Source organism: Passer montanus, unplaced genomic scaffold (genome assembly GCF_014805655.1).
Source record: "Passer montanus isolate IOZ18808 unplaced genomic scaffold, ASM1480565v1 scaffold37, whole genome shotgun sequence".
Lineage (NCBI taxonomy): Eukaryota > Metazoa > Chordata > Aves > Passeriformes > Passeridae > Passer > Passer montanus.
In genome coordinates this window covers 4,445,840-4,469,843 of record NW_024368485.1, presented here as the reverse complement: position 1 = coordinate 4,469,843, position 24,004 = coordinate 4,445,840, and the positions used below count along the sequence as shown (strand labels likewise).

At 39.8% G+C, this 24,004-nt stretch overlaps 1 protein-coding gene across 2 annotated transcripts in view; it reads left to right on the top strand.

The window, feature by feature from the left end:
• Nucleotides 1-24,004, top strand: part of PSME4 (proteasome activator subunit 4) — a 44,088-nt gene that overhangs the window by 3,818 nt on the left and 16,266 nt on the right. Inside the window, exons 2-27 of one of the 2 annotated variants that reach the window (XM_039717200.1) lie at nucleotides 2,298-2,438; nucleotides 2,930-3,046; nucleotides 4,527-4,586; nucleotides 7,390-7,434; nucleotides 8,110-8,259; nucleotides 8,923-8,986; nucleotides 11,176-11,250; nucleotides 11,368-11,490; nucleotides 11,900-11,992; nucleotides 12,934-13,199; nucleotides 14,675-14,861; nucleotides 15,665-15,754; nucleotides 16,704-16,768; nucleotides 16,869-17,019; nucleotides 18,150-18,248; nucleotides 18,597-18,666; nucleotides 19,082-19,149; nucleotides 19,638-19,853; nucleotides 20,987-21,144; nucleotides 21,753-21,848; nucleotides 22,419-22,474; nucleotides 22,819-22,875; nucleotides 23,064-23,119; nucleotides 23,202-23,300; nucleotides 23,387-23,449; nucleotides 23,604-23,699. In XM_039717200.1, coding sequence (XP_039573134.1) covers nucleotides 2,298-2,438; nucleotides 2,930-3,046; nucleotides 4,527-4,586; nucleotides 7,390-7,434; nucleotides 8,110-8,259; nucleotides 8,923-8,986; nucleotides 11,176-11,250; nucleotides 11,368-11,490; nucleotides 11,900-11,992; nucleotides 12,934-13,199; nucleotides 14,675-14,861; nucleotides 15,665-15,754; nucleotides 16,704-16,768; nucleotides 16,869-17,019; nucleotides 18,150-18,248; nucleotides 18,597-18,666; nucleotides 19,082-19,149; nucleotides 19,638-19,853; nucleotides 20,987-21,144; nucleotides 21,753-21,848; nucleotides 22,419-22,474; nucleotides 22,819-22,875; nucleotides 23,064-23,119; nucleotides 23,202-23,300; nucleotides 23,387-23,449; nucleotides 23,604-23,699 — 2,761 coding nt within the window. The remainder of the gene's footprint in view (nucleotides 1-2,297; nucleotides 2,439-2,929; nucleotides 3,047-4,526; nucleotides 4,587-7,389; nucleotides 7,435-8,109; nucleotides 8,260-8,922; nucleotides 8,987-11,175; nucleotides 11,251-11,367; nucleotides 11,491-11,899; nucleotides 11,993-12,933; nucleotides 13,200-14,674; nucleotides 14,862-15,664; nucleotides 15,755-16,703; nucleotides 16,769-16,868; nucleotides 17,020-18,149; nucleotides 18,249-18,596; nucleotides 18,667-19,081; nucleotides 19,150-19,637; nucleotides 19,854-20,986; nucleotides 21,145-21,752; nucleotides 21,849-22,418; nucleotides 22,475-22,818; nucleotides 22,876-23,063; nucleotides 23,120-23,201; nucleotides 23,301-23,386; nucleotides 23,450-23,603; nucleotides 23,700-24,004) is intronic. The other variant, XM_039717201.1, reaches the window with a different exon arrangement.

The window sequence follows — 24,004 nt, the reverse complement described above, 5'->3', positions numbered from 1 at the left end:
GGATGGAAATGTCTCCGTGGGACATTGCCAAGTATTTTAATCACTATTGCCTAAAAGTCTTGTTTGACATCTTTCTCTCATCTTTATCAGGGAAACAGAAGCTTTCTTTGGCTGTGTGAGGGATGTGTGTGCTGTGTACACGTACATGTGATTTAAGCAGTCCTGCTGAGCGTGATTCATTGCTTTTCACATCATTTGTCAAAAACTGAGCTTTAAACCAGTCGTGATCCTGTTCTGTGTGTTAGGAAATGCAGATGGAGAGCCAGGAATTTAGGGGAGTGTGCTGTTCAGCTTCTGGAGGAGAGGTAATTTTTAACTGTAGCAGGGCAGCCAACTTTCTAGGGCAGTTTAGGGTGGCCACATGATATGATAGTACACTTCCTAAAAATAGACCTATTGTACTTTTGGAGGGAGAGATTGGATACCCAGCACTCTGAGACTGGGGAATTGGCCTTGTGGTTTTTTTTTTTTTTTTTTTTTTGTAATCTCCAGAGACCCTGTGCTCTGTACAGAAAGGCTGGAGTTGGAAACAGAATTTTCATGTCTTAATCATGTTTTTCATGTTGTGTGGGTGTGTTTTATTTGTTGGGTTTTGGGTTTTTTTTCAATGTAGCTAAACAATGAAGGGCAATGATTTTGTCCTTTCTGTAGGATAAGAACTCAGAAAACCTCAAAGGAATAAAAAAGGCAGTGGATTTAAGATTTCAGATGTCATCTCAATGTAGTATTATCTGCTTTCAGAAGTCTTTTATTTTACAATAATTTAGTTCTGCAATTTTTTTTCCCCAGTAACCCAATTATCCTGAAGAGGCACCATTTCTGTGATGAAAATGATCTGTGTGATTAGCCCCTGGACACCCTTCAGGGTTCATGAAGTTCTGCCTATATTCTTTTATTTAGTAATGGTGATATTTCATCCCTTCTGAAGGGATATTCTGAAAATATTGCAGTTCTCCTCTGACAGATTTTTCTTGTTTAATCTTGAGGAAAAGGCTGAACACCCCTTTCTAGAAGGAGTTATTTTCTGACACTGCCTTAATGCTCAGCTGGATTAATACAAATAATTGACCCCTTTCAGCTCTGCCTCCCTCCTACATAAAGAAGCTGTAAAATATGGGAGCAATTTGGCATCAAGTCCTGCTGCTTGGGCATAGTGACATCTTTGTGTTCAGCATGTTTCTGTGTACTTTACTCCTTTCTTAATTAAACAGCATTTTGTGTAGCAGAGCTGTTGTTAGCAAATGTCACGAAGGAGAACCAGCCAAACATTTTATTTTCAGTTATATATAGCAATAGTGGCAGATAAATTGGATCTTTGTGTTTCTTTGTAGTTAAAACTTTTCCAGGCTTCTGCAGTTTCTTCTTCTTCTTCTTTTTTTTTTTTTTTTGAAGTCATACGTGTTTCACCCATTTTTCTTTCCCTGAGGATTCTTTTTCGTGTCTTTTTTAGGCATGTGAAAAGTGTAGGTGTTCAGCTCTTGGTGGTGTAATTCTGTAGGTAGGTAGTGTCTCTGGCCAATCCAGATTATTTAGGTTCCTGTGGTGGAAAAGTGGGTTATCCTGTATCTTGTTTGTTTCCTTCTGTGTTTAAAGTAAGTACCACATGTTGAAATGAACATTAGTGAAAACACTGCCCATCAAATGTAATCATCCCCCCTTGAATTTGACAGGAAAAGGGAAGTGGAAAGCAGCTTTCTTATGCATCTTTAAGAATAGTCAGAGCAGTAATGAAAAGGGAAGTTGCCTCCCAGTGAACAGTAATTTGCAGTTGTGCCACACCTAAAATGCTCTGATAGCACCTTGTGTAGGTTTTTCTGGTGCAGAATATCTTTCAAGACTTGAAACATGTTTCTTTTTTTCAATCTCAACTTAAAATGAGCAAACACTTCTTCTGGAGTGAATCTGATTATCTACCCTTGCTGGAGACAGTGGGACACAGCACAGCAAAGCTCAGTGTCTAAATCAATTTTCATCCTTGCTGGAAGCTGTTGGATTTGGGCTTGTCTTGATACTTTTTGGGTTGTTTTTTCAGCTTCTGGATTGTGTCCTGTACATGAGGTTACAGTATGTGTAGAATCTTAGAGGGCTGTAAACTTTATTTGGTCATTCTTTTTCTTCCTGTAATTGCACTTGTAAATCTTCCTTTGGTGTGTATCTTCAGGTTCTTACTTGTTGGCCTTGAGAACCAGGTTTTAGTTTAGTTTCACTAAACAGCAAACCAGAGGGATCCTGGCTCAAGTTTTGGATAAATGGGATGTTTTAAACTATTGCTGACTCCCCTTGGGTTTGGTTTGCAGATACATCCGACTGTATGGCAGAAAATTCAGCAAGGAGGATCACGTGCTGTTTATCAAACTATTGTACGAGTTGGTGACCATCCCAAAGCTGGAGATCAGCATGATGCAAGGATTTTCACGCCTGCTGATCAACCTGTTGAAGTGAGTAGAGATTTCTGCTGACTGTGGAAACTTCTGTCTCAGAACAGTTGATCTCTTGCTCAATGTTGTACCTTTCATGTAGCAGAGTTCTTACAGGTTACTTCACTCATCTGCCCTGCACAGTGCTGCTGGTTAAAGGGTTCTCTTGTGCAAACACCTTTCAAAGCTTTAGGAGTGGGACTGAAAGTGGAAGAATGCCAGTTTTCCCTAAATCAGGAAAGCCAAACAGCTCAGAGAGCCAAGAAGTAAGGCTGAATCTCATCTGGGGAGAAGATGAAAACTGGCTCACGACTCCATAATGTTTATTTCACTTAGTCAGGGGAAATCTTGACAGTGTCACTTGTGCTGAAGGCTGCCAGTGGCCAGCCTGGCCTTGCCTGGCCTTCCTGTAGTTTGTGCCAAATTTGGAGCAGGGATGGGGGTATTCCCATGTGCAGCATGTCCATGGCAGTGTTGAATCCTGAAGTGCTTGGTGTTTTGTTTCCTATTAGGAAAAAGGAACTGCTTTCCAGGGATGATTTAGAGTTACCATGGCGACCACTCTATGAAATGTTGGAAAGGATATTGTACTCCAAAACAGAACATCTGGGATTAAATTGGTTTCCCAAGTAAGTTCACATTTTAAAACATTTGATAGGCCATTAGTACCTGCTTTAAAGTACTTTGTAATGTGCTTTTAATATCTGGAATTCGATACATGGGAAATATTCTGTTTCTATTTTCATGAGGCACCTTTCAATAATTGTATGCAGGGCTGCACTGAATCATGTATCTCCTTCTGCCTGTGGCTTGTGTTTGTCATGCTGTTTCTTTCTGTATGAATGTGATTAATTTTTAAATACACTGCAACAGAGGTCTTGCTCAACTTATTTTAGGGTGATAACCCACAGTTTAATAAATTTAGTATGAAATATTTAACAGTATTGTTGTGGTTTAACCCCAGCTGGCAACTAAGCCTCGCATGCTGCCCTTCCTGGTGGGACTGGGGAGAGAACTGGAAGGGTAAAAAGTGAGAAAACTTGTGGGTTGAGCTAAAGATGGGTAATAATGTGAAGGAAATTAACTTACCCCAGCCAAAACCAGCACAGATACTAAGTTAAATGTATGCTGTTCTCTTCTATAACACAGTAAAGTTGTGGGGAAAAATATAAAAATAGTACTGCCCTTCAGTATTTGTCCTGTAATCCAGGTATAAATCAGTCTGCTCTCCAAGAAAACTGAAATATTTTCTGTAGGAAATACAGATATTTACTCAAAGTGATGCCATGATAGGGAGAAATAATTTCTTTTCTCCAGTTAAGAATTTTAGACATGTTCTGCTGATTTTAAAAATGAAGACTTGTTTTCTTTTCTTTCTTTGCGCTGTCAATCCCTCTCCATCTGTCAGATTTTCAGACTTAAAATTTTCATAATTATCCCAGTCAGAGAAGGTCCTGCTCTATAAATTCCAAATTATAAAAGATAGCACATGGATAATGCATTATCTTTGGTTGAATTGAAACTTTATGTCAAGAAATGCAGGTGAAAATGCTTCATTTGCTTTAAAAAAAATAAATTTCTGAATTATACTGAAGCACTGCCACTGATTCCTGAGGGCAAGATCCTATTTCTGATAAGGAACATGAGCAGGAAATATATGGAGCATTTCAGGCTGAATTTCTCTCGTGGCTGTGTAGCTGAAAAAAATCAGTTTGCTAAATTGAATTATTTTGGTAATTGTAGGTAAAATGTGAAAGAGCAGAGCCTTCCTTGGTTTATTTTATTTTTTTACTTTTCTACCTGCACACCTTGCTCTGGGGGGATGGTGTTGAGTAACTGCTCACTGTGTAGGGGGGAGGGAACTTTTCCAGGAGGATAAAGGAGTTTAAGCAGGAAGGAAGATTTCTGTTGTGATGATCTGACTGAAGCATTCCATTTTATTAACTTTATTCCATGTCAGACACTCCATGCAGTGCGATTCCTTCTCATACAGTGCTCATCCTTTTTCAAGGGGTACCTTTTTGGTGGAAGTCAAGGTTTTAAAAGCTGATTTGTAGCTGTTTAATTTATCTCCTGTTTTAATTGAATTTTATTTTTGTTTACATTCAGTTCATATCGACCAGGCTGGTCTTCACCTAAAACATTTGTGCTTAATGTATTACATAGGTGGTAAGAATGATTCTTTTTTTTTTTTTTCTGTTGAGCTCTGGCCAATGTCCCTTCTGCATGTTCTGTTGGACTGTAACACTGTCACACAGGTGGAAGTCTCTGCATAAATAATTGTATTTGGAAGGCCAATGTTAACCTGACACCACTGGTTATGAGAATGTCGCACTGGATGTCAACCTTGCTAATTGGGGACCCAGGCAGTGTGTGTGGAGTGGCTCTCCAGGGCTCTGTTCTAACTAATTTAACCAGCAAATGTATTTCAGGGGTTTAAATGAGAGCTTGGTTTTCCATTGGAGCAATTGTTGTGTGTGGTTATGGATAAAATCACCACTGGTGCAGGAGCATGTCATGGAGTGAAGGCACCTTCCTCTTAAATCCAATGAAATCATGGAAAGTGCTTTAGCAGTGAGGTAATGGCTTCTGGAAAATCCACCCAGCAACAACCTTGGGGCTGTGAAGAGCTGCTGTGTCAAGAGTTCACTGGGAATGTTTGTAGGGAAACAGTAATTGGGAGTTTTGGTGCATGAAAAATGCAGAAAACTGGTGCAAGTGGCAGTGGGATTGCAGTGGGGTTTGCTTTGTTTGGGTTTTTTTTAGAAACAAGGCTTAGTTGTACTAATCCAGTGAGAGATGGCTCACTCTAGTTAGGAGATCACTAAAATAATTTTGAAACTGTAGCTGGTTGCTCTTTCCATTGTCTTAATTTAAGCTCTGTGGTGGAGTGTCCACTTCAGGTCTAGACTTTACCTTCAGACCTTGCTTGAAAAACTGAAATTTGTCTTACTGCTTTTTGATAATGTAATTGTCACCTCTCTGTTTACATGTTAATCATTTTAACTGAAACGTTTCTCTGTGTAAATGCAGGGAGGAAAAATAAAACCAATTTGCAAATCAGTATCATCATACCCTTTCCAAAAGAAGAAAATAATCCTTTAGTGCCAAAAAAGATAAGAGTGATAGGTGTTGAAAGTGGTGTTGGGTGTTCCTTAATGTACCTCCCCAGCTGCATTGTCCTGTCCTTGGCTAACAGTCCCCTCATGGGAATATTCCAGGATGTCTCCTGTAGCTGGGCTGTACTTGAACACTCTTGGATGGAAGTCCCTTGGGTAAAAATTGTCTTGCTTTTGCTTTTTGTTTTCTGCCTTCCTAAATTTGTAAACAGAAGAGAGGAGAGAACATCCCAATCTTTCTCCTTCGCTCCCTCACACTAACAAATGCTGAGATCTGACTTAAAACTCGTTAATTTTAAAAATTTGTTGATCTCTGCCCTCAGTGTTTGTTAAAATTCCTGTCCTTCAGGTTTTCCTTAGTGAGAGCTGACTTGAGTGGAATGATAGTCTGGGGAGAACTTGTTTGTTTTTGTCACCCAAACATTTATCATGTGAATTTTTAATGCTCTTAAGGAATGTGCTGGTTCATGCTTTATTTATCTGCTCTTGGAACAACTGTTATCTTTTTTCTAACTCCTTCAAGGACAATATTCACTTGAACCCAGGATCTTCCTGAGCTTCCTGCAGAGTTTGGTTTTATTTTTTGTTTAATGACTTGTTGGCCTTTCTTCTCCACATTTGAGGAGGAGTTAACTAAAAATTTTCTTTCTGGGAGAGGTCCTGAGTTGCCTTTGGCACTGTTGCATAAAATATACATAATTTTGCATCTTCCAGGGCACTGTTTGACTGAAGCAGTGCTCTGAGGGCTGGGTGGGCTTTTGCTGGCTTGTACTGAGTGTTGAAGGGAATTGGTGATTTATTCATTTTTTAGTTCTCTTGGCTGTATGGGATCAATTTACTTCATGTAGGACTGGAGAGACAATAGTACATGTTGAGTAGTATTTGTGTGTGTCACAATTAATTGCTCTTGGTGAAATTCTAAAGATGATGTATTTGCATCATCTTTTTCTGAGCAGAAAAGCATTTTTTAACGTTCCTTTGGGATGGTGAATGAGAGAGTGCAGTATTTCCATTTCTAGAGAAGGAATATCTAAAAAATGTAAGAATCTGTTCTGCCAGAATGTTTTTTTCATTCAGGGAATGTTTTTGGGTAAAAGTGCAAGTTAGTCTTGAGGTGGTTGTGTAATAAATGGAAGGTTTGAAGAACGTGACAATTTACTACCTTTGTGCTTGCGTTGGTTGATCACTCTCTGCTCCCCCTCCCTTTTATTCTTTGAGTTTATTCTGAGATTCAGTCTTTATAAAGGTTTGATGGCATCCTGTGACAATAGGAGTTGAAATGATTTCTCAAACAAGTGTTCTTGCTGTGAATAAAAGCACTTTTAAAATCAGCTCTTACTTGGGAGGGACTCCAATGAAATAACCCTTGATTTGCAGATAATTCCTTTCTTCTTACAACCACTGGACAAAGCCCAAAACCACATTGAAAAGGACAAATATGGTGTTTGGAGCCTAAAAACAACAAAGTTGCCTTTATTTATCTTACAAATATTCATGAATTCCACAAACCCATTTTTCTATGTTTTCATCTCCCCAGAAGTCACTTTGCTGGTTGTTTGTGGAAAAAATGCAGGATGCCACTTCCATGAAGTGACAGTAATTCTTCACTTAAATGCAGGAAATACCAGAGTGGTATATAAAAAATAGGACCAGGAGTTGAGCAGAGCAATTTTAATTGTTATAGTTAGGTCTGTGGAGAAGGCAGGTAGCTAATGCATGTTCAAAGAAGACATCTAATTGCATCAACATTATCTTAAGCTCTGGAGGGAAAGGTCACCAAATGGTTGTTTATTTTATGCTGTCTCTGAAATTTAGTAGTGTATTATTCCTAACATTTCCTCTTCTCATTTCAGTTCTGTAGAAAGTGTTCTGAAAACACTCGTGAAGAGCTGCAGACCGTAAGTGTTTCTTTCTTGATTTTCTTCTTTTTTTTTTTTTTTTTTGGTATCTTTTTTATTAATTTGAGGAGGGGAAAAGTGTTTGAAAGACCCCACCCTACCTGTCATTGCTAGGCTGCTGTTTGAAAATTTAGGATGGAGAGTAGAGACTTTTCTAGGGTTTATTTTTCCTTTTTAACAGCCTTGATGTAGCAATAATTTTGTTGTATATAAAAAAAATCTATCTAATATGCATTTTAAATACTGCATTGCATGCATACTTAGTATGTTTTAAAAGAAATTAAATCACCAGCGTTCCTGTAATGTTTCTATAAATGATCCTTCTGCCTGAAGTGATTTTTTTTTTATGCTGCATCAAAAGTGACTAATAGCTGTTTGATTTGGACCAGCCTTCACAGTGAAATGGTTTTGCATTGTACAGATTCTTCTCTGGTTCAACAAGACAAGAATCTTTTTAGTTGGTGGTCTTAAAATGATGCACCACAATGTCCTTGATTTACCTGTGTTTTGTGGAGGTTTTGGGAGGTGAGGGCTGCCTGGCTGTGACCCCTGGGCACATGGTTTTACTCTAAAGTGAGCATTGATGACAAATTAATAGCTGGTTTTCAGTATGGTTGAAATGAGCCAAAGTTTAAAGCCAAGTCTGTGTGTATTCAGTGGTGTCCTTGTTCTCAGGTATTTCCCAGAAGATGCCACTGCAGAAATGCTGGATGAGTGGAGGCCTTTGATGTGTCCCTTTGATGTCACCATGCAGAAGGCCATCACCTACTTTGAGCTCTTCCTGCCCACCACCCTTCCCCCTGAACTTCACCACAAGGGTTTCAAGTAGGTGTCCCTGAAGAGTGCTCTGCTCCAAATGCAAGGAATCATCTTTTACAGGATGATTTGGAGTCACTGGTGGCTTTCAGCAGCATTTTTGGCAGGAGTTCAAGACAGGAATACTGTCAACCTGCTTCTTTGGTAAAAGTAACCTGCAGGAAGCTTAGTCCCTCTTCCCTACTGAATAAAGCACACAGCAAATCAATCTAAATTGAATTAAGTGGAGTTTGTAAAGGTGAATTTAAGTCAGAGACTGGTGTGGAGGGTTTGCATCCTTGGCCTCAGGTGAATTCAGAGAAGGAGCTAATGACACTTGTGATCAGAAGGGACAAATTTCACTCTGCAAGGCAGAGGGAGATGAAGTGTCATTTGTTTTTATCTGTTGGGGTGGTAGAGCTGAGGTAGATAAGGAAACTCCTGGAGGGACAGTTGTGTGAAAGGGGAATCAAAAAAGAGTCAGAGGAGAAATAAAGAAAAAAAGCAAGGACTAAAAGTCAGATTTGGAAATACACTGTGAGCAGCAAATAGATAAAAGCGTGTCCATGTTGATCCCTGTTCTTGCAGAATGAATTGAGGGACAGGTGAATTCCTGCAATCACCTGGCAAAGTGAGGGATAAATATTCAGTCTTTCTCAGTGTTAAAATTATTTTGCTTCTGTTTTCTTTCAGGCTTTGGTTTGATGAGTTTATAGGCCTTTGGGTGTCGGTTCAAAATCTTCCCCAGTGGGAAGGGGTAAGTATTTGCTTTTCATCTACATTGGAAGAAATCCTCATTTAAATATTCCTACAATGTGCTTGCAAGGAATTGAAGCCAAACAGTGATTTAATGGATTTTCTCCCTTCTGCTTTAACTAGTACAAGAAAGCAGAGACAATAATTTCATTATTGTTATCAAGCAATTACTGTATAAATAAATGAGACTGCAGTTGTGCTTGGTGAGCATTGTCTAATGACCAGCTCAGGCAGCTTTTCATTCCAGCCTTGGGAATGCTGGCATTTTCCAGACTGCCTGCTAATACTTAGAATTATGCAAAGTGCAGTTGTGATTTCTAGAAACTACACTTCTGTTCTGTCTTTCAATACATCTTGGGTGGTCCCTAATTTTGAGTGGTGATATTTTGCCTTCACTGCAATGAGCTGCTGCCATCTTTGAGATACAGTAAAGAACCTGCACTCCCCTTGGCCAAAAATTCCCTTGGGCTGTATCTTTCAAGGCAGTAGGGTGCCATGTATCTGTGTGCCCCTGCTGTGTGCCTCATGTGAGGAGATCCAAAGCTGGGAAATGAAAAACTCTGTCTGGAGGCAGCCCCAGCAGCAGCTCAGGTGCTGTTGGTGTCAGCTGAGCTGTGCCTTGGCTTTGCTGCAGTGAAACTTGGCCTGTCCCCAGTTTCCTTCCCTGCTCAGTATGAGCATAAGCTCATTGGCCATCTGTCTCCTTTTACTAATCTCCTGCCTGGATACACAGGGAGAGCTTCTCCCTGTCTGAGGAGAAAGCTGATTTCCAAACCACTGTGGTCATGCATTCCATGGGTCTTCCTGCCTTCCATCACAAATCCAGAGAGGCAGCCCTAGGCCCAGCCCTTGGCAGTTCTCCAGATTCAAACACTGCTGATGCCAAAGCTGCTTTTGAGATTCTGTGTTCACTTTTGCACTTTTCTGATGGCTTTCTCCCTCCCAAAAAACCATAATTCTGTCTATTCCTTCTGACAGAACTGTGGCAGACTGCACTTGGACATCATGATTTAGTTTGTTTCTGTCAAACTGTGTAATAAATAATCATCAGCATCCTTTCACAAGTTATCTCTGATATTTTTTTCCTCTTCCACTGTATTCTGACAGTTTGCTTGCTTTTTACCCCCAAAGCTTTAGCTTTTTGTTTGCTTTTCTGTCATGTCCATGTCCTAAAGTCAAGTTCATTCCATCAGGTTGGGATGCAGATAATTAGACACATGGGTTCTGACTCTGCAATCCAGTTTAAGCCTCTGTATGCTGCAAGCTTTTCCTCAGCTTGCTTTGGCAGGAGTTAGACTTGCTGTTTGAAGGGGAGCTGTGGAATCAATTCCTTGTGTGTAAGGAATTTTTTTCCATGTGTATTTCCTCATACCAAATGAAAAAGGCAGATCATTACAGAAAATGTAACCCTTGTCTTCAGGCTGTGTCTGATGTCCTGGATTGAACTTGGGGGTTTTCCAAAGCTGTCACGTCCTTCAGCCCAAGAGGTGACCTGTTCCTCTGGGCTATCTGTCTCAGAATTAGGCAGGATTATTTAAGGCCCTTCCCTTTGGCTTTGTAATTGCTTCAAAATACTGATAGATGTATTGAGGGCCTGGTGGGTCTTTCCTGATTTGGAGAAGCTCTTAAAAGCAAAGATGGTGGATGATGTGCTTTTTATCATCAGGATACAAGAGTGAGACTTCATCTCCTATTTTTTTGGTTCAGTCCTGACAACTGTCTTTCCTGAGGACATCTTCCAGTTCCCTTTTTGACTCCTGGGGCTGTCTTCTGGTGATGGAGTGTCTAATTCTTCATGGGCAGTCACAGGCTGCTCTCCCAGCTGACAGCTGATGCCTGTGACCTTTACAAGCCACTGATGGGTTTAAACCAAAGCACACAAATGTGGCAGCCAGCAGCACACACTGAGTAGGATGGATCCTGCAGGAACTAATTGTCCTAAACAGCTAAATATTGGGAAAAGCTAGATGGATGAGTTGGTGGAATTTTCTTCCATGTCTCTGTATAAATGCTATTTCAGGCCAGTGAAACATGTCTTGGTGTTTCTGATGGAGTGAAATCTCCCTTCCCAAGAGCTTTCAGTGCCATTGGTAACTTTTATCTTGTGTATGTGATGTAGCTGGAGGGCTGTGCATCTTCTGTTCTCAATACATTCTAATGAATATTCCCTTTTTTTCTGGTTATTTTCAGCATCTAGTCAATCTTTTTGCTCGCTTGGCCACTGACAACATTGGGTACATAGACTGGGATCCATATGTACCAAAGGTAACAGTGCTCTTTTCATGATATGCCTTGCTTTTCTTGCTTGGTGGGTTTGGTTCTTTAAAACACCTTTGGACTTGAAAATTAATTTATGCCAATGTGTGTTTTTCTTCCTGTCAGATTTTTACAAGGATTTTAAGGAGTTTAAATCTGCCAGTGGGAAGCAATCAGGTTGTTGTTCCAAGATTCTTAACAAATGCTTATGATGTAGGACATGCAGTCATGTGGATCACAGCCATGATGGTGAGTAACTACTTCATAAAATGAAACAAAAATTAATGCAAAGCTTTAAATACATATTTAAGATGAATATTTGTTCTGCTGAGCTCACTGCAGAAGTGTGGTTTTGGGATTTTTTCCCCAAATTATAGTGTCAAGTCCATTGTTCCACTGTCATTGTGGAATGGGGCTGGAAAGGTTTGTGTCACAGCTGCTGCCTGTGGCATTTGGGAAAGGAACAGGCACCTGTTTTAGTGTGAACCTCAGCAGATGGGATGGAGAGAATTTGCTCTTAGTGCTGAGCTGAGGGTGGGATGTGATTTGCTGCTTTGAAGTCTTGCTGTGGGGAGAACACTCCTGTGCCTCATGCTGCTGTTACCTGTTAATTTTACCTTGATCTGTGTGATAAAATTCTGTGGTTTATTTGTTTCAGGGTGGACCAAGTAAGCTGGTGCAGAAGCACTTGTCTGGCTTGTTCAATAGCATTGCCTCTTTTTACCATCCCTCAAATAACGGGCGCTGGCTGGTGAGTCAAGGGGTTTGGGTGGCAAGACAAGAACTTTGGCTGGGATTTCAACCTGCCAGCCCTCTGTGCTCCAGATTCTCTGTTGATGTGTGGTGCTTGGAGCTTTGGATTATCAAGATCCATGATTGCACTGTCATTCAAACCATACTCCTATTCTCATGCCAGTGCAGGGGTCCAAAACAAGACATCTAATTTGGATATAGCCAGGAAAAATAATTTTTTTTGGCACTTGAAATGAGGCTCACACACACCATCAGTATTACCTGTGTAATGTTGCTTTTTCTTACTGACCTACTGCCTTCAAGTTATGAAAATCTGGGATGGGCCTTGGGGCAACTTGGTCTAGTGGGAGGTGTCCCTGCCCATGGCAGGGGGTTGGAACTGGGTGAGCTTTGAGGTCCCTTCCAACCCAAACCATTCTGTGATTCTATTATACAAAGCAAAAAGGATTTTTAATGCATTGTCTAGTTTGAAACACAATTTTTGATGGTGTAACTAGAGGAATCTTCTGTTAAAGAATGCAAGAATGTCCCTGTGATACCTGGTGGAAAATAGAGGTTAAAACCACAAGGCTGGTCACAGCATTGCCAAGGGAGCTGGCTTGTTCTTGAACAGGCTATTTGCTTACATGTGAATGTGCAGAGAATGCTCCCAAAGATGTCCTAATTACGTAAATAGTCTTGATTCTTGACTGTATAATTATGTGATTTCTATTACTTTTTAAATCATAAGGCACAGTGCTGGCAGCACAGTTACTGATATTCTGGGAAATGAAGTTTAGCTCCAAATTATGAACATCATATTTCAGAGCCCTTCTGAGTGCTCCCTTATTGTGGTTGTGTAATTCCAAGACTTTGCCTGGCTCATTTTTTGTTGTGCCCTGAGCAGCTCAGGTTGTGCTGCTGCCAAGGCACTGCCCAGCATTTCTGCTTTGTTCCCAGAACAAACTGATGAAGCTGCTGCAGAGGTTGCCCAGTGGGGTGGTGAGGAGGCTGCACCGCGAGCGCTACAAGAAGGTGACCTGGTTAACTCCTGTCCCTGAGAGCCACAAACTCACGGACCAGGACGTGACAGACTTCGTGCAGTGCATCATCCAGCCTGTTCTCCTGGCAATGTTCAGCAAAACTGGAAGCCTGGAGGCTGCCCAAGCCCTGCAGAACCTTGCACTGATGCGTCCTGAATTAGTAATTCCACCTGTACTTGAGAAGTAAGTTTTGGAGGAGCATTGCAGCATCCGTGTGCCCTTCCCAAGATGTGAATAGGAAAAGCAGTCACAGTAAATAATAAATGAATTGCTTGCTGTGAATGAATGCCTGCAGTGAGAGAAGCTGCTGATACACCCTCCTGAGCAATCACCTCAGAATGGGAGCAAGGGACAACTCAATTTTTAAAATTAATTTCATTTGTTTTGTTGTTTGTTGGGTTTCTTTTTTTTAAACACCTGGCTAGTGGCATAGTTCTGGGAGCTGTTGACAGCTCGTGTGCTTTACCATAGGCAGTCCTCAGGTGGCTTGCATTTCTGGGAGCATTTTGTATCACATAGTGGGTGGATCAGTTGAAAAAGCAACTTTGCATCCTTGTTTCATAGCCACCTGCTGGGTTCCAGATACATGGGATGGTTGTGTAGCAATAAGGATATATTTTATATTTCTGTTTGGTTCAGAGCATGTTACAAGTTGTTTAAAATCACTGGCGTTGCTGACTTTGTAATTGCCAGACCGTGTGCCCTGGTGAAATACTTGGTGTGTACTATTTCTAATGCCTTGAGGCCTGAAATTTCCAAAGAAAAATGGTGCTCCTTCCTGCTCCACTGAAAGCTTTCCTCCTACTCCCTGTCTGTGATCCCTGTGCAGCCTTTTGTACTTTAACCAAACAGCAGAGGAATGAGTTTGATTGAAGAGCCCTTCCCGTGTTCCACGCCTCCCTGACTCAGCTGTTTGCAAAACCTTGGTAAATCCACTCTTCTGCAAAACATCCCAAGCCCAGCAGTTGCAAGCAGAGCAGCAGTGCTGGGTAGGACTGCCCTTTCTGTTTTGAGAGCAGACCCAGCTTCTTCTCTGTAGTTCAAACCATCCCTGGAATGTTTGCCTTGGCTGCAGTTCCAGATGATTTGGGTGAGCTGTGCTCTGGGTGACGTAGGGCAGAGCACTGTGACTCCTGTCTGAACTGGAGGCTGTTGGCAACAGCAGGAAGTGTTGTTATGCAGTTTGCTTAAAAAGTTTTAAGTGTTGGAAAAAAAAAGGGTTTAAAATCACAGTGACTTCCCAGGTTTTGATAAAGAGGTCTGGACTTTAATGTAACATGAAGTAAGAGGTCTCCTCTCTGTTTGGAGGCAGCCAAGGCACGTTTTCATGTTTGTCACAAGAACCTTAGAGCTGGCATTGCTGCCAAGTCCAAACAGGGAAATCATGGTAGCTTTGGATGCAATTCTTAATTCCTGTGCTGCAGCTGCTCAGATGGTCTTTAATCCTGAACCAGTGGTGGATAGCACTGATCCAGTGGAAGGAGCATTGTAACAAAACAATATGAAATCTTTCGGAAAATTATAAGAAAAGAATTTTAGAAACATTAATTTTTTTTGTCTTTAATGCAGAAAATGCCATGTGCAGCCCACTTCTCTTTTCTTTGAAGGCTTTAGAAACATTACTGTTGCTAATCTGCCTGCCTCCCATTTTATTACAGAACATATCCTGCACTTGAGACCCTGACGGAGCCTCATCAGCTCACAGCCACCCTGAGCTGTGTCATTGGCGTGGCTCGCAGCCTGGTGTCCGGGGGGAGGTGGTTCCCTGAGGGTCCCACACACATGCTACCTCTGCTGATGAGAGCCTTGCCTGGGGTGGACCCAAATGACTTCAGCAAGTGCATGGTGAGTGTACAGATACTGCCTTTTTTTTAGAAGATAACCAGCCAATAGAAATATTTTGATATTTCTCTGAAAGCAGGTAATTCCCATGTCCAGAATGTATCAGCCTTTTTCTTTCCTGCACAATTTTATTCCTAAAAATTTAATATTACAGGCATCTTTGGCTCATTTAACAGGGCAAAATAGTTGTGATAAGTATTGTACTGACTTTTTGAGCTGTTCTGAACAACAGGATTAAATAGCTGCTCCACAGCTCCTAGCAAATATTCCTACTCTTAAAATAACAAAAGGAAGCCCTTTATCACTAGGTTTTCATTATATTAAGTTATAAAAGTCCATGTTTTCAGAAATTCGTATTAATTGGCTTAAAACAGTATAAATATTGGGGGTTTGTACCTTTCAAGTTCAGCAAAGAATAATGGCTGTGTTCCTTAAAAAATTGAGGCTGTTTTTACAGTGCTGCCTGTTAACTTTTATATGTGAAATATATATTAAGTTATAAAAGTCCATGTTTTCAGAAATTCGTATTAATTGGCTTAAAACAGTATAAATATTGGGGGTTTGTACCTTTCAAGTTCAGCAAAGAATAATGGCTGTGTTCTTTAAAAAACTGAGACTTTTTACAGTGCTGCCTGTAAAAAATGTGAAATCTGAAATAGCTGTTGAAATTTTAGGGTGGAAGAATTGAGTTCTGGATTCATTTGCTTTTTTTAGTATAATTTGGATCCTAAAGAATGATCCTATACCTTAATTGTAGATTGTAGATACAATAACAGTCATTAAAGAGCTGTTTGTACCTCCAACAGATTACATTCCAGTTCATTGCAACATTTTCTACTCTGGTGCCTTTAGTAGATTGTTCATCTGTATTGCAAGAAAGAGATGATCTTTCAGAGGTAAGAGTGCTGGGTTGGTATAAAAACAAAGCTGTAGCTTAGCTTTCAATTTAATTTTTTTATGCAAAGTATATGCAAAGATATGAATGCTGTTTGTTTCTATCAGTGGAGCTGATACCAGTGTGCAGATAGGCTTTAGCAATTGGTTCTTAGTCACAGCTTGTTGTAGAGAATGTTGAATTCAGGCAATTTAATGTTTCTGTGTCAAAACTAAAATTGCTCATATCCCTGTGTGGTGTCATTTAACCTGGAGCTTGAGGAGGATGTTTGACTCTGTAGTTATTTTAAATAGTGCATTAGATGGGTTTTTTCCTTCATTTTTCAGGGCTGTTTTCTTCCTAAAGAAACCACTGCTCCTCCTTACAGTCCTGTTTCCCTTCCCTGATTGAGGTCCTATTGCTCTCCCTCCAGATATTTGTTAATCTGTTCCAGTCAGGAGATAGTAACAGCATTAGACAGTGAGTTTTATTCCCCTATCACCCACCTGTTTGCTGCTGGAACACTTTGTAGCTCAGAGAGCTGCAGGCTGCCCAAATTAAAAGGTGAATTTCATTGCTCCAGAGCTGCAGCACTCAAAAACAAAGAGGAGTTTGTTCAGTGAATATTTAATGTAAATCTCTGCCAGGAGAGCAGGTCTGGCAGCACCCTGGCACTCACTGACCTCCTGCTGCAAAGGAGGATCAGTGGTGAGGCCAAAGGTTGTATCCATGGAGGCAGACCTGATTTCTCCAGAGAGGTTATTTGGATACACATCCAGGCCAGGAAATTGGGACAGGACAGTGTCAGGAACCTGTAATAACTGTTTCATGGAGCACTTGAGTCTGTGTGGTGGGAAATGCACTGGAGGATGTTCTCACTTGGACATTGGAAGTAGTTAATATAGGAAATAAACTTTGTTTGCTTAATAAAAGCCAACCTCGTGTGTTTCTTTTGTGTTGGAAAACTGTAGGTGGAGAGAGAATTGTGCTCTGCATCTGCTGAATTTGAGGATTTTGTGCTGCAGTTTATGGATAGGTGAGTGTGCTGAGGCTAGGGGAAAGCTTTGCATGAAGAACTCTATAAAACTTTCCAGTTTCACTTACTAACCCTGCCCTTACTGGGTTTATTTCTGTAGATGTTTTGGACTTATAGAGAGCAGCACATTAGAACAAACCAGAGAGGAGACTGAAACAGAGAAAATGACTCATTTGGAGAGTCTGGTGGAACTGGGTCTCTCTTCTACTTTCAGTACAATCCTTACCCAATGTTCAAAGGATATCTTTAAGGTATGTAGAACACGAGCTTTTAATCTCTTTTAGGAAACTTAATTTTGGTTGACAGCAACTGGTGCATTCAAATCCTTCCTTCCTTTGTGAATGTGAACTTCCACATTTAACCAAGAAAAGGGCTGAGGGGGCAGCTTGAATTCATGTCAGTTTGGTTATTATTTTATCTACATCCCTACACAGCTCTCCTGCAAACCAATGATAAACACAAAAAGAAATCATTCCAACAGTTTATTTTATCCCTGTAACAGTTTAGGTTGTGCATTTTCCTGTCTTAATAATGCTGACCCACCCCAGAAAAGGAAACCCCTGCTTTCCTTTTCTCTCCCCCTCCCTGCCACTTCTTCAGCTGGGCCAAAGAGGCTGTTCAAGGAGCTGTGTGGTTAATGAGATCAGAAAAATTACATGGATTAAAATAACTCAGAGGGAGAGGGTGGAGAATCCGGGTTATTACATGGACAGCTTCTTTCCCTGTAGTTTGGGTTACCATATTTCTATTTAAATGAATATATATTTGGAGATGCCAGGTTTTGTACATTTTGAACATTGGGTATGATTTTTGTTTGGAATCTTTTGGTAAATGCAAGTCTTGCATTAATTCTTCATTGTTATTAAGTATTTAATTTGTATTTTCTTATTTATCCATTATTAAAGTATTCATGGAATCTACATTGTGTGTCGTTGAGCTTGCCTTGCAAGGTGTTGGATGGAAATAATCTGCTTTAAAAATAGTTAAATAGTTGCTCCTTAATTCCCTATTTATTTGTTAACTAAGGGATGCCTTGGCTTTCCTTCATTGTGACATGTGAAATAAGTTTTTCTGTCATCAGCCTGTGGCTTATTCCTGGAAAATATTTTCTGTGTAGTTTTTCAGAATTATCCTAAATTTGTATTAGTCATCAAGAGTTAGCCACCTCCTCTCTTCCCAAAGGGAACATTTCAGGCTTTCCACAGAGCTGCTTTCTCTGGCTCTCTATTCTGATGGTTTTTTTCTGTGTGAATTTTGGGGTTTTGGTTTAAAAGAGCGCAGGGCTGTGTAGAGGTAGTGCCTTCTTTGTAACATCAAACATTTTGGAATACCTAATTTGTTTGGCTTTTTTAAAAAGCAACCTCCATCTTTTTGTCCTCAGGTTGCCTTGGAGAAGGTTTTCAACTTTGCTGTTTCAAATATATTTGAGACAAGAGTTGCTGGTCGAATGGTTGCCGATATGTGCCGAGCTGCAGTAAAAGTGAGAGAAAATCCTCTTAACTTCACTCCCTCTTTAAGAAAAAATAGCTAATGCTGCTGATTTTTCCTGTGTAATACCTGTATTTTTTTCATGTCAGTACAGATGGCTCTTAATATTACTAAAATTGGCTTGTTGCATATAGCAGTATTTCAGGAGGTTAATTCTTAAGGTATTTATCTTGCATTTATGTTAAATTTAGGTTTTATTGACTGAGAATCATGAAGTCAGGCTGACTGTTGGTTGAATTGGAGTTGGGATGCAATCTAGTCTTAGATGTTTATCAGTGTGTGTGCTGAATTGCCTCAGATGTTTTGTTTTAAAATGGACTTTTTGTGATGCTGTTTGCAGTGCCGCCCCGAGGAGTCCTTGAAGCTTTTTGTACCACATTGCTGCAACGTCATAACTCACCTCACAGGCAGTAAGTTTCTAACATTTCCAGTGTTAATGGCTTGCTTTTGGGTTGATTTTTATTAAGCATGAAAAGAATATCTAAAACTTCTGGATGTTTTCCACAAGTTCATTTCAGCAATGGTCAAATCCATTATTCTCTCTAAAAAACCCAAAGTGACAATTGTGTAATTTCAAGGCCAAAATCTGTCCTGCTGCAAGACCTTTTATTCCTTAAAAATATGGCAGTTTGAAATATCTCCAGACATTCCTCAATTTCAGGATGGTACATCAGCTAAGGTGACTTCCAGCTGGACATGGGTGCAGTGTGAGTTGGAGGGTTGGGAGTCAGGTTTTGGGATGGAAGCATCTGGATTCTGGTGCAGCTTGTTTGGAAAACTTGGCTGCAGTGTGGTGACAGCAGTGCTTATCCCTTGTTCCTCTAGATGATGATGTGTTACATGATGAAGAACTAGATAAGGAGCTGCTCTGGAATCTTCAGCTTTTATCAGAGGTATTCCCAAAAATGTTCTTCCCATGGTTGTGTGTCACTGCATCCTGCTTAATCCTGACCCTGAAAGGAAAAAAAATAAACTTCTATTAAAGCAATGTAAATGTTGTGTAATTGGCACTGGAGAGCTTCTGGTTTTTATCTAACTTTGAATGCAACATGAGTGGCTGTTGTTTGAAGCAAATAAACACAGTGTTGCATGTGGGATGAAATTAAAGCAATTATTGAGGGGGAGTGAAAGAACAGGGTTCAATGCAGGGAGAAACATAAGAAGCTTTTTGGTAAATAGAAACATTTTAAAATGAATTTAAGAAAATACAGAAGTATTGCTAGAAAATTCAGCATGAGGTCAAGCAGATGGCATCACTGCAACCTTCCCAGCAGCTGTGGGAGCTGCAGAATGGAGCCTGGCCCAGCTGGGCTCTGCAGGATGACCCTGTCCAGCCCTGCAGGAGCAGACTGATGTTTGCAATGTCTCTCTGTGCCCCCAGATCACTCGAGTGGATGGCAAGAAGCTGCTACAGTACAGGGAGCAGTTTGGGAAGATACTGCAGCGCACCCTACACTTAACCTGTAAGCAGGGTTACATTCTGTCTTGTAACCTACTGCACCATCTTCTTCGTTCTGCTACACTTATCTACCCCACAGAGTACTGCAGTGTGCCAGGTGGCTTTGACAAGCCTCTTTCTGAATACTTTCCTATCAAGGCAAGGATTTTCATTTATTTAGGATTAGAGGATTTGACTTTTTGTTGGTTTGTTTTATTTAAAAGCAGTGATATGCTCTATGGTTTTATTTGGAGATTTCTGGATGATGGTAGCAGCAATGGGAAGTGATGCTTTGGGCTTTGACACAGAGAGCAAATGAGAATTGATTTAAAGTATATTGGTAGCAAAAAATGAATGCTGACTGTTCTATGAGTAGTTTTATAGTTTTGAGTAGTTTCTATGACTTACTAGTGGTTTGTGACGTGTGTTTTGCTATGATTGCATGACTACAATAAGTTAATACACAGCAAGGAGATGTGGTGTTTTACAGGTCAGCAGAATGACAAATAATGATTCTACCATGAGCTTGAGATAAAATGAAAGCAGAAATGGCAATATTAAAAGTTACTGAAACTGTCAGAAGTCATGTGCTGGTCTGCTGTTAAGACTTTGAGGTCAATTTATCAATATTCCAGTTTAAAGGCAGCAATTTTCAGCTGGCCTGTTTCAATATACAACTGCATTTTGCTGAAAAGTGTTTTTACATAATTCCCAATTGCAGATAATCTCTTGTTACTGAAAGCTAGTCCAGTTTTGTAACTGATGGGGACATCCATTTGGGCCAGTTAATAATTTAAAAACAAGCAAAAATATCCTAAATGCCAAGCACCAAAAACCCCCAACAAAACAAACAAATCAACAAACCCCAGAAAAAATGACAAGCACACAATAATTTTAAATTCCTCCTTTGAAACTGAAAAAGTTCACAATGATTTTGCTGTTCTCTATGGGAGTATGAAAAGTCTGAGTTGTACTTAAGAATGTGTCTGAATTTATATCCAGTCAAAGGAATGATCAAGTTGTATTTCAATTAGACCAGTGCAGTCCTTTTCCTTTTAGTCCTTTCAGAGATGTGTTATTTTCTAGGTATGTCTAGACATACATGGATTGGGATTTCTGTTTGATTTTGTGGTAATGGTGTTTTTCCTAGACTTGTCAGGATAACTACTTTACTTTATAGCAGTAGCTAGTTCCCATATGTTGGAGGTTTTTTTTAATAATATTAAATGCTGTTTTTATAAAAACACAATTCAAGTAGCTTGATTAATAAGAAACATCTTTATTTGCTGCAGGACTGGGGTAAGCCAGGTGACCTGTGGAACTTGGACATCCAGTGGCATGTTCCTTCATCTGAGGAAATAAACTTTGCTTTTTATTTGCTGGATACATTCCTGCAGCCTGAGCTCACCAGGCTGGAGCTCTATGCACTTGGAGAGCTGGAAATGTCCAGGTAGGATGGAGAAAGGTGCATGTATCCCTTCCTAGTAGTTCTTGCCAGTCACACGGGCAGTACAAAATTAAGAGGAAAATACTATAATGTTGCACTTTGATGTTATTTTAAGATTTCCAAAGCTCCTACTTCAGCTGAGATAGCATCAAGATTTCCTTAAAGTAACACAGGAAAGAAATTGTTCACATTTTGCATTTTAATTTATCTTCAGACTGTAAAATATTCACTCTAAAGTATTCCCTCATCCTCCCCATAGACAGAAGGAATTGTCTTGGCCTTTGGGGTAAGGGTTATTTCATAGGTTTTATCTGAGATTTAGATAAAATTCTTCAAAGCAATTTTCACATTAGTTTATCTTACCTGCACAGTTTTGAAATATAAAACCTCCCATGTTTTCCAGAAAATGAAATTAAATATTGGGGTTTGTAAACAAATTAGGTTGTCTCAAAAAAGCCTGGTTTGATTTCTTCAGTGCTTCCTCCTGTGTTTAGAGCTGATGCAACTAAAGAAAAACCTTCCATATAACTTCACAAAAAATATGTGATTTGTCATTTGTGTATTTTCAAGCAATTAACAGATAAGTAACCAGGTTTTCCTCATTGTTTAAGAGATGATGTGCAGCAGTGTCTTGCCATTGTGCACAACTGCCTGATTGGCTCTGGGAACATTCTGCCTCCTCTCAAAGGAGAAAAGGTGGCTCATCTGTAAGTAACATTTATTTTGTATCCCAAATATTTTCAGTGATTACGTTCCTTCATGCTGGGTTTTAGTGCTTTCTTATTGCTGTTATCACACAACTGCTGCTAGAAGTTTGCTTTTAGGGAACACTCATAGTAAATACCAAGATAGAAAAAATTCACTTGCCAGAAAAGGACTCCAACTCTCCTGTCCTTCCCTACAACAGGGAGTGTGTTTCAATGAGTGTGTTCACTTGACAGAGACCAAATTCCTGCCTGTTTAATAGAACTGATGAGGTTCTGTTAACTGGGACATGAAAATTCTGAGTTCAAGGTGTCTTTATGGTGTCCCTGCCTCTGACAAAGTCTGACCCAAAGGGTCAGACCATTAAATGGTTCATTTAATTAAATTATCCCATTAAATTAGCCATTAAATGGTTAATTTATAAATGTGAGAACTAAGACACACTATTACTAAATCTAGAAGTCAGTGTGCTACAGCCATGACATTTAACTTGTTAAAATTAATTAAATGCCAGTGCAGTGCACATACCTCATTATTTGTGTAATGTGTAGTAATAATTAATTTTCCTGCAGGGTCCCAAGTCTGGTGTCTTTAGAAGAGACAAAGCTGTACACTGGTGTTGAATATGGTGAGTAGATCCCTGTCTGTTCAGATAGGCTTTTTTTTGGTTGTTTTTTGTTTGTTTGGAGTTTTTGGGGGGGGTTTTCTTTGTTTGGTTTAGGTTTGGTTTTTTGTTTGTTGTTGTTGTTGTTTTGTAAAAACAGTGGGTTCTTTTGGAGACCATGATTTTGATTCTTCTCTTCATAGAAATGGATTTTTTGTGACCAACTCTGCCATGTCCTTAGATGTAACAAATAGTTATTCTTATAATAGTTCATACTGCCAGTTCTGGATAGTCTGCTCTGGCTTTCTATAATAAATTGCTTTTTATGCTGTTGTATGATTAACAGAAAATGTTTTGTTTTCTTTTAGATTTATCCAGGGAGAATTACAGAGAAACAATTGCAAGGGTTACAAGGAAATTGCTGCGTAAGTTTGGCCACTCCTGTAACTAAAACCAACTGTGTCATACTTCAGTATGATTTTATAGATGAGGAAACTGTATTTGTTTACTTTGCCTGTAGTTCTGAAAGTTAAGCTTTGCAGAAACAAAATCATTGCTGATTTTTAAAGCTCTTTTCCTGTCTGATTATACATTTCATTTCTCCCAATTGTAGGTTACATTCTTGATAATTCAGAAGATGATACCAAGTCTTTGTTTCTCATAATAAAGGTATGCTTTACATTTGTAAGACTTAAGGCCAGAGGACTTGTTTTGCAAAACAATCACTCTTATCCTCTTTATCTTTCCACAGATTATCAGTGACGTTTTGCAGTTCCAAGGGTCTCACAAGCATGAGTTTGATTCACGATGGAAAAGCTTCAATCTAGTGAAAAAATCAATGGAGAACAGGGTCAGTGACTTGGCTTTGTGAAGCTTTGGTTCCTGCTTTGCAGATCTGATACTGAAATCTAACCCAAAGGATGCCTTTTTTTACAGCTTCAAGGAAAGAAACAGCACATCAGAGCCTTGCTGATCGACAGGGTTATGCTGCAGCATGAGGTAATTCTTCCCCTTCAATCCCCACTAATTTGCTTGAAAAGCTGCTTTGCACAGTTAGCTAAATGTCATCATAACAATATTCCTGCAGTGGTGTTCTTCTATGTGTGAAATGTAGAAACAATCTGTCCTTTCTTTGTGCTTCCCATGTACTCAGCTGAGAACTCTGACGATGGAAGGCTGCGAATACAAAACTTCCCACCAGGAGATGATCAGGGATCTTCTGTGTTTGTCCACAAGTTCCTATGGGCAGGTGAGGAGCAGCCCCTTTTAAACTGAGTAAACTGAGCCCCTTCTAAATTTATGGAGTATTTTGTTGGTCTCTTCAAGTGATTGTACATCCTAAATCTTTCGTTCTGGCTGTTTGCTTTTCAAATGTGCTTCAAAACACCTCATTTCTGGCAACATAAAGAATCTTCTATAACTTTGTAGCTGTTCTCATGTAAATGCCAGAAACAAGAAGTAGGATTTTATAAACAGGGTGGGGTGTTTACAACCTTCAACAAATAATTTTGTTTCTGTGCACAAATACATGATAAAAACTTTATGCATAAATAA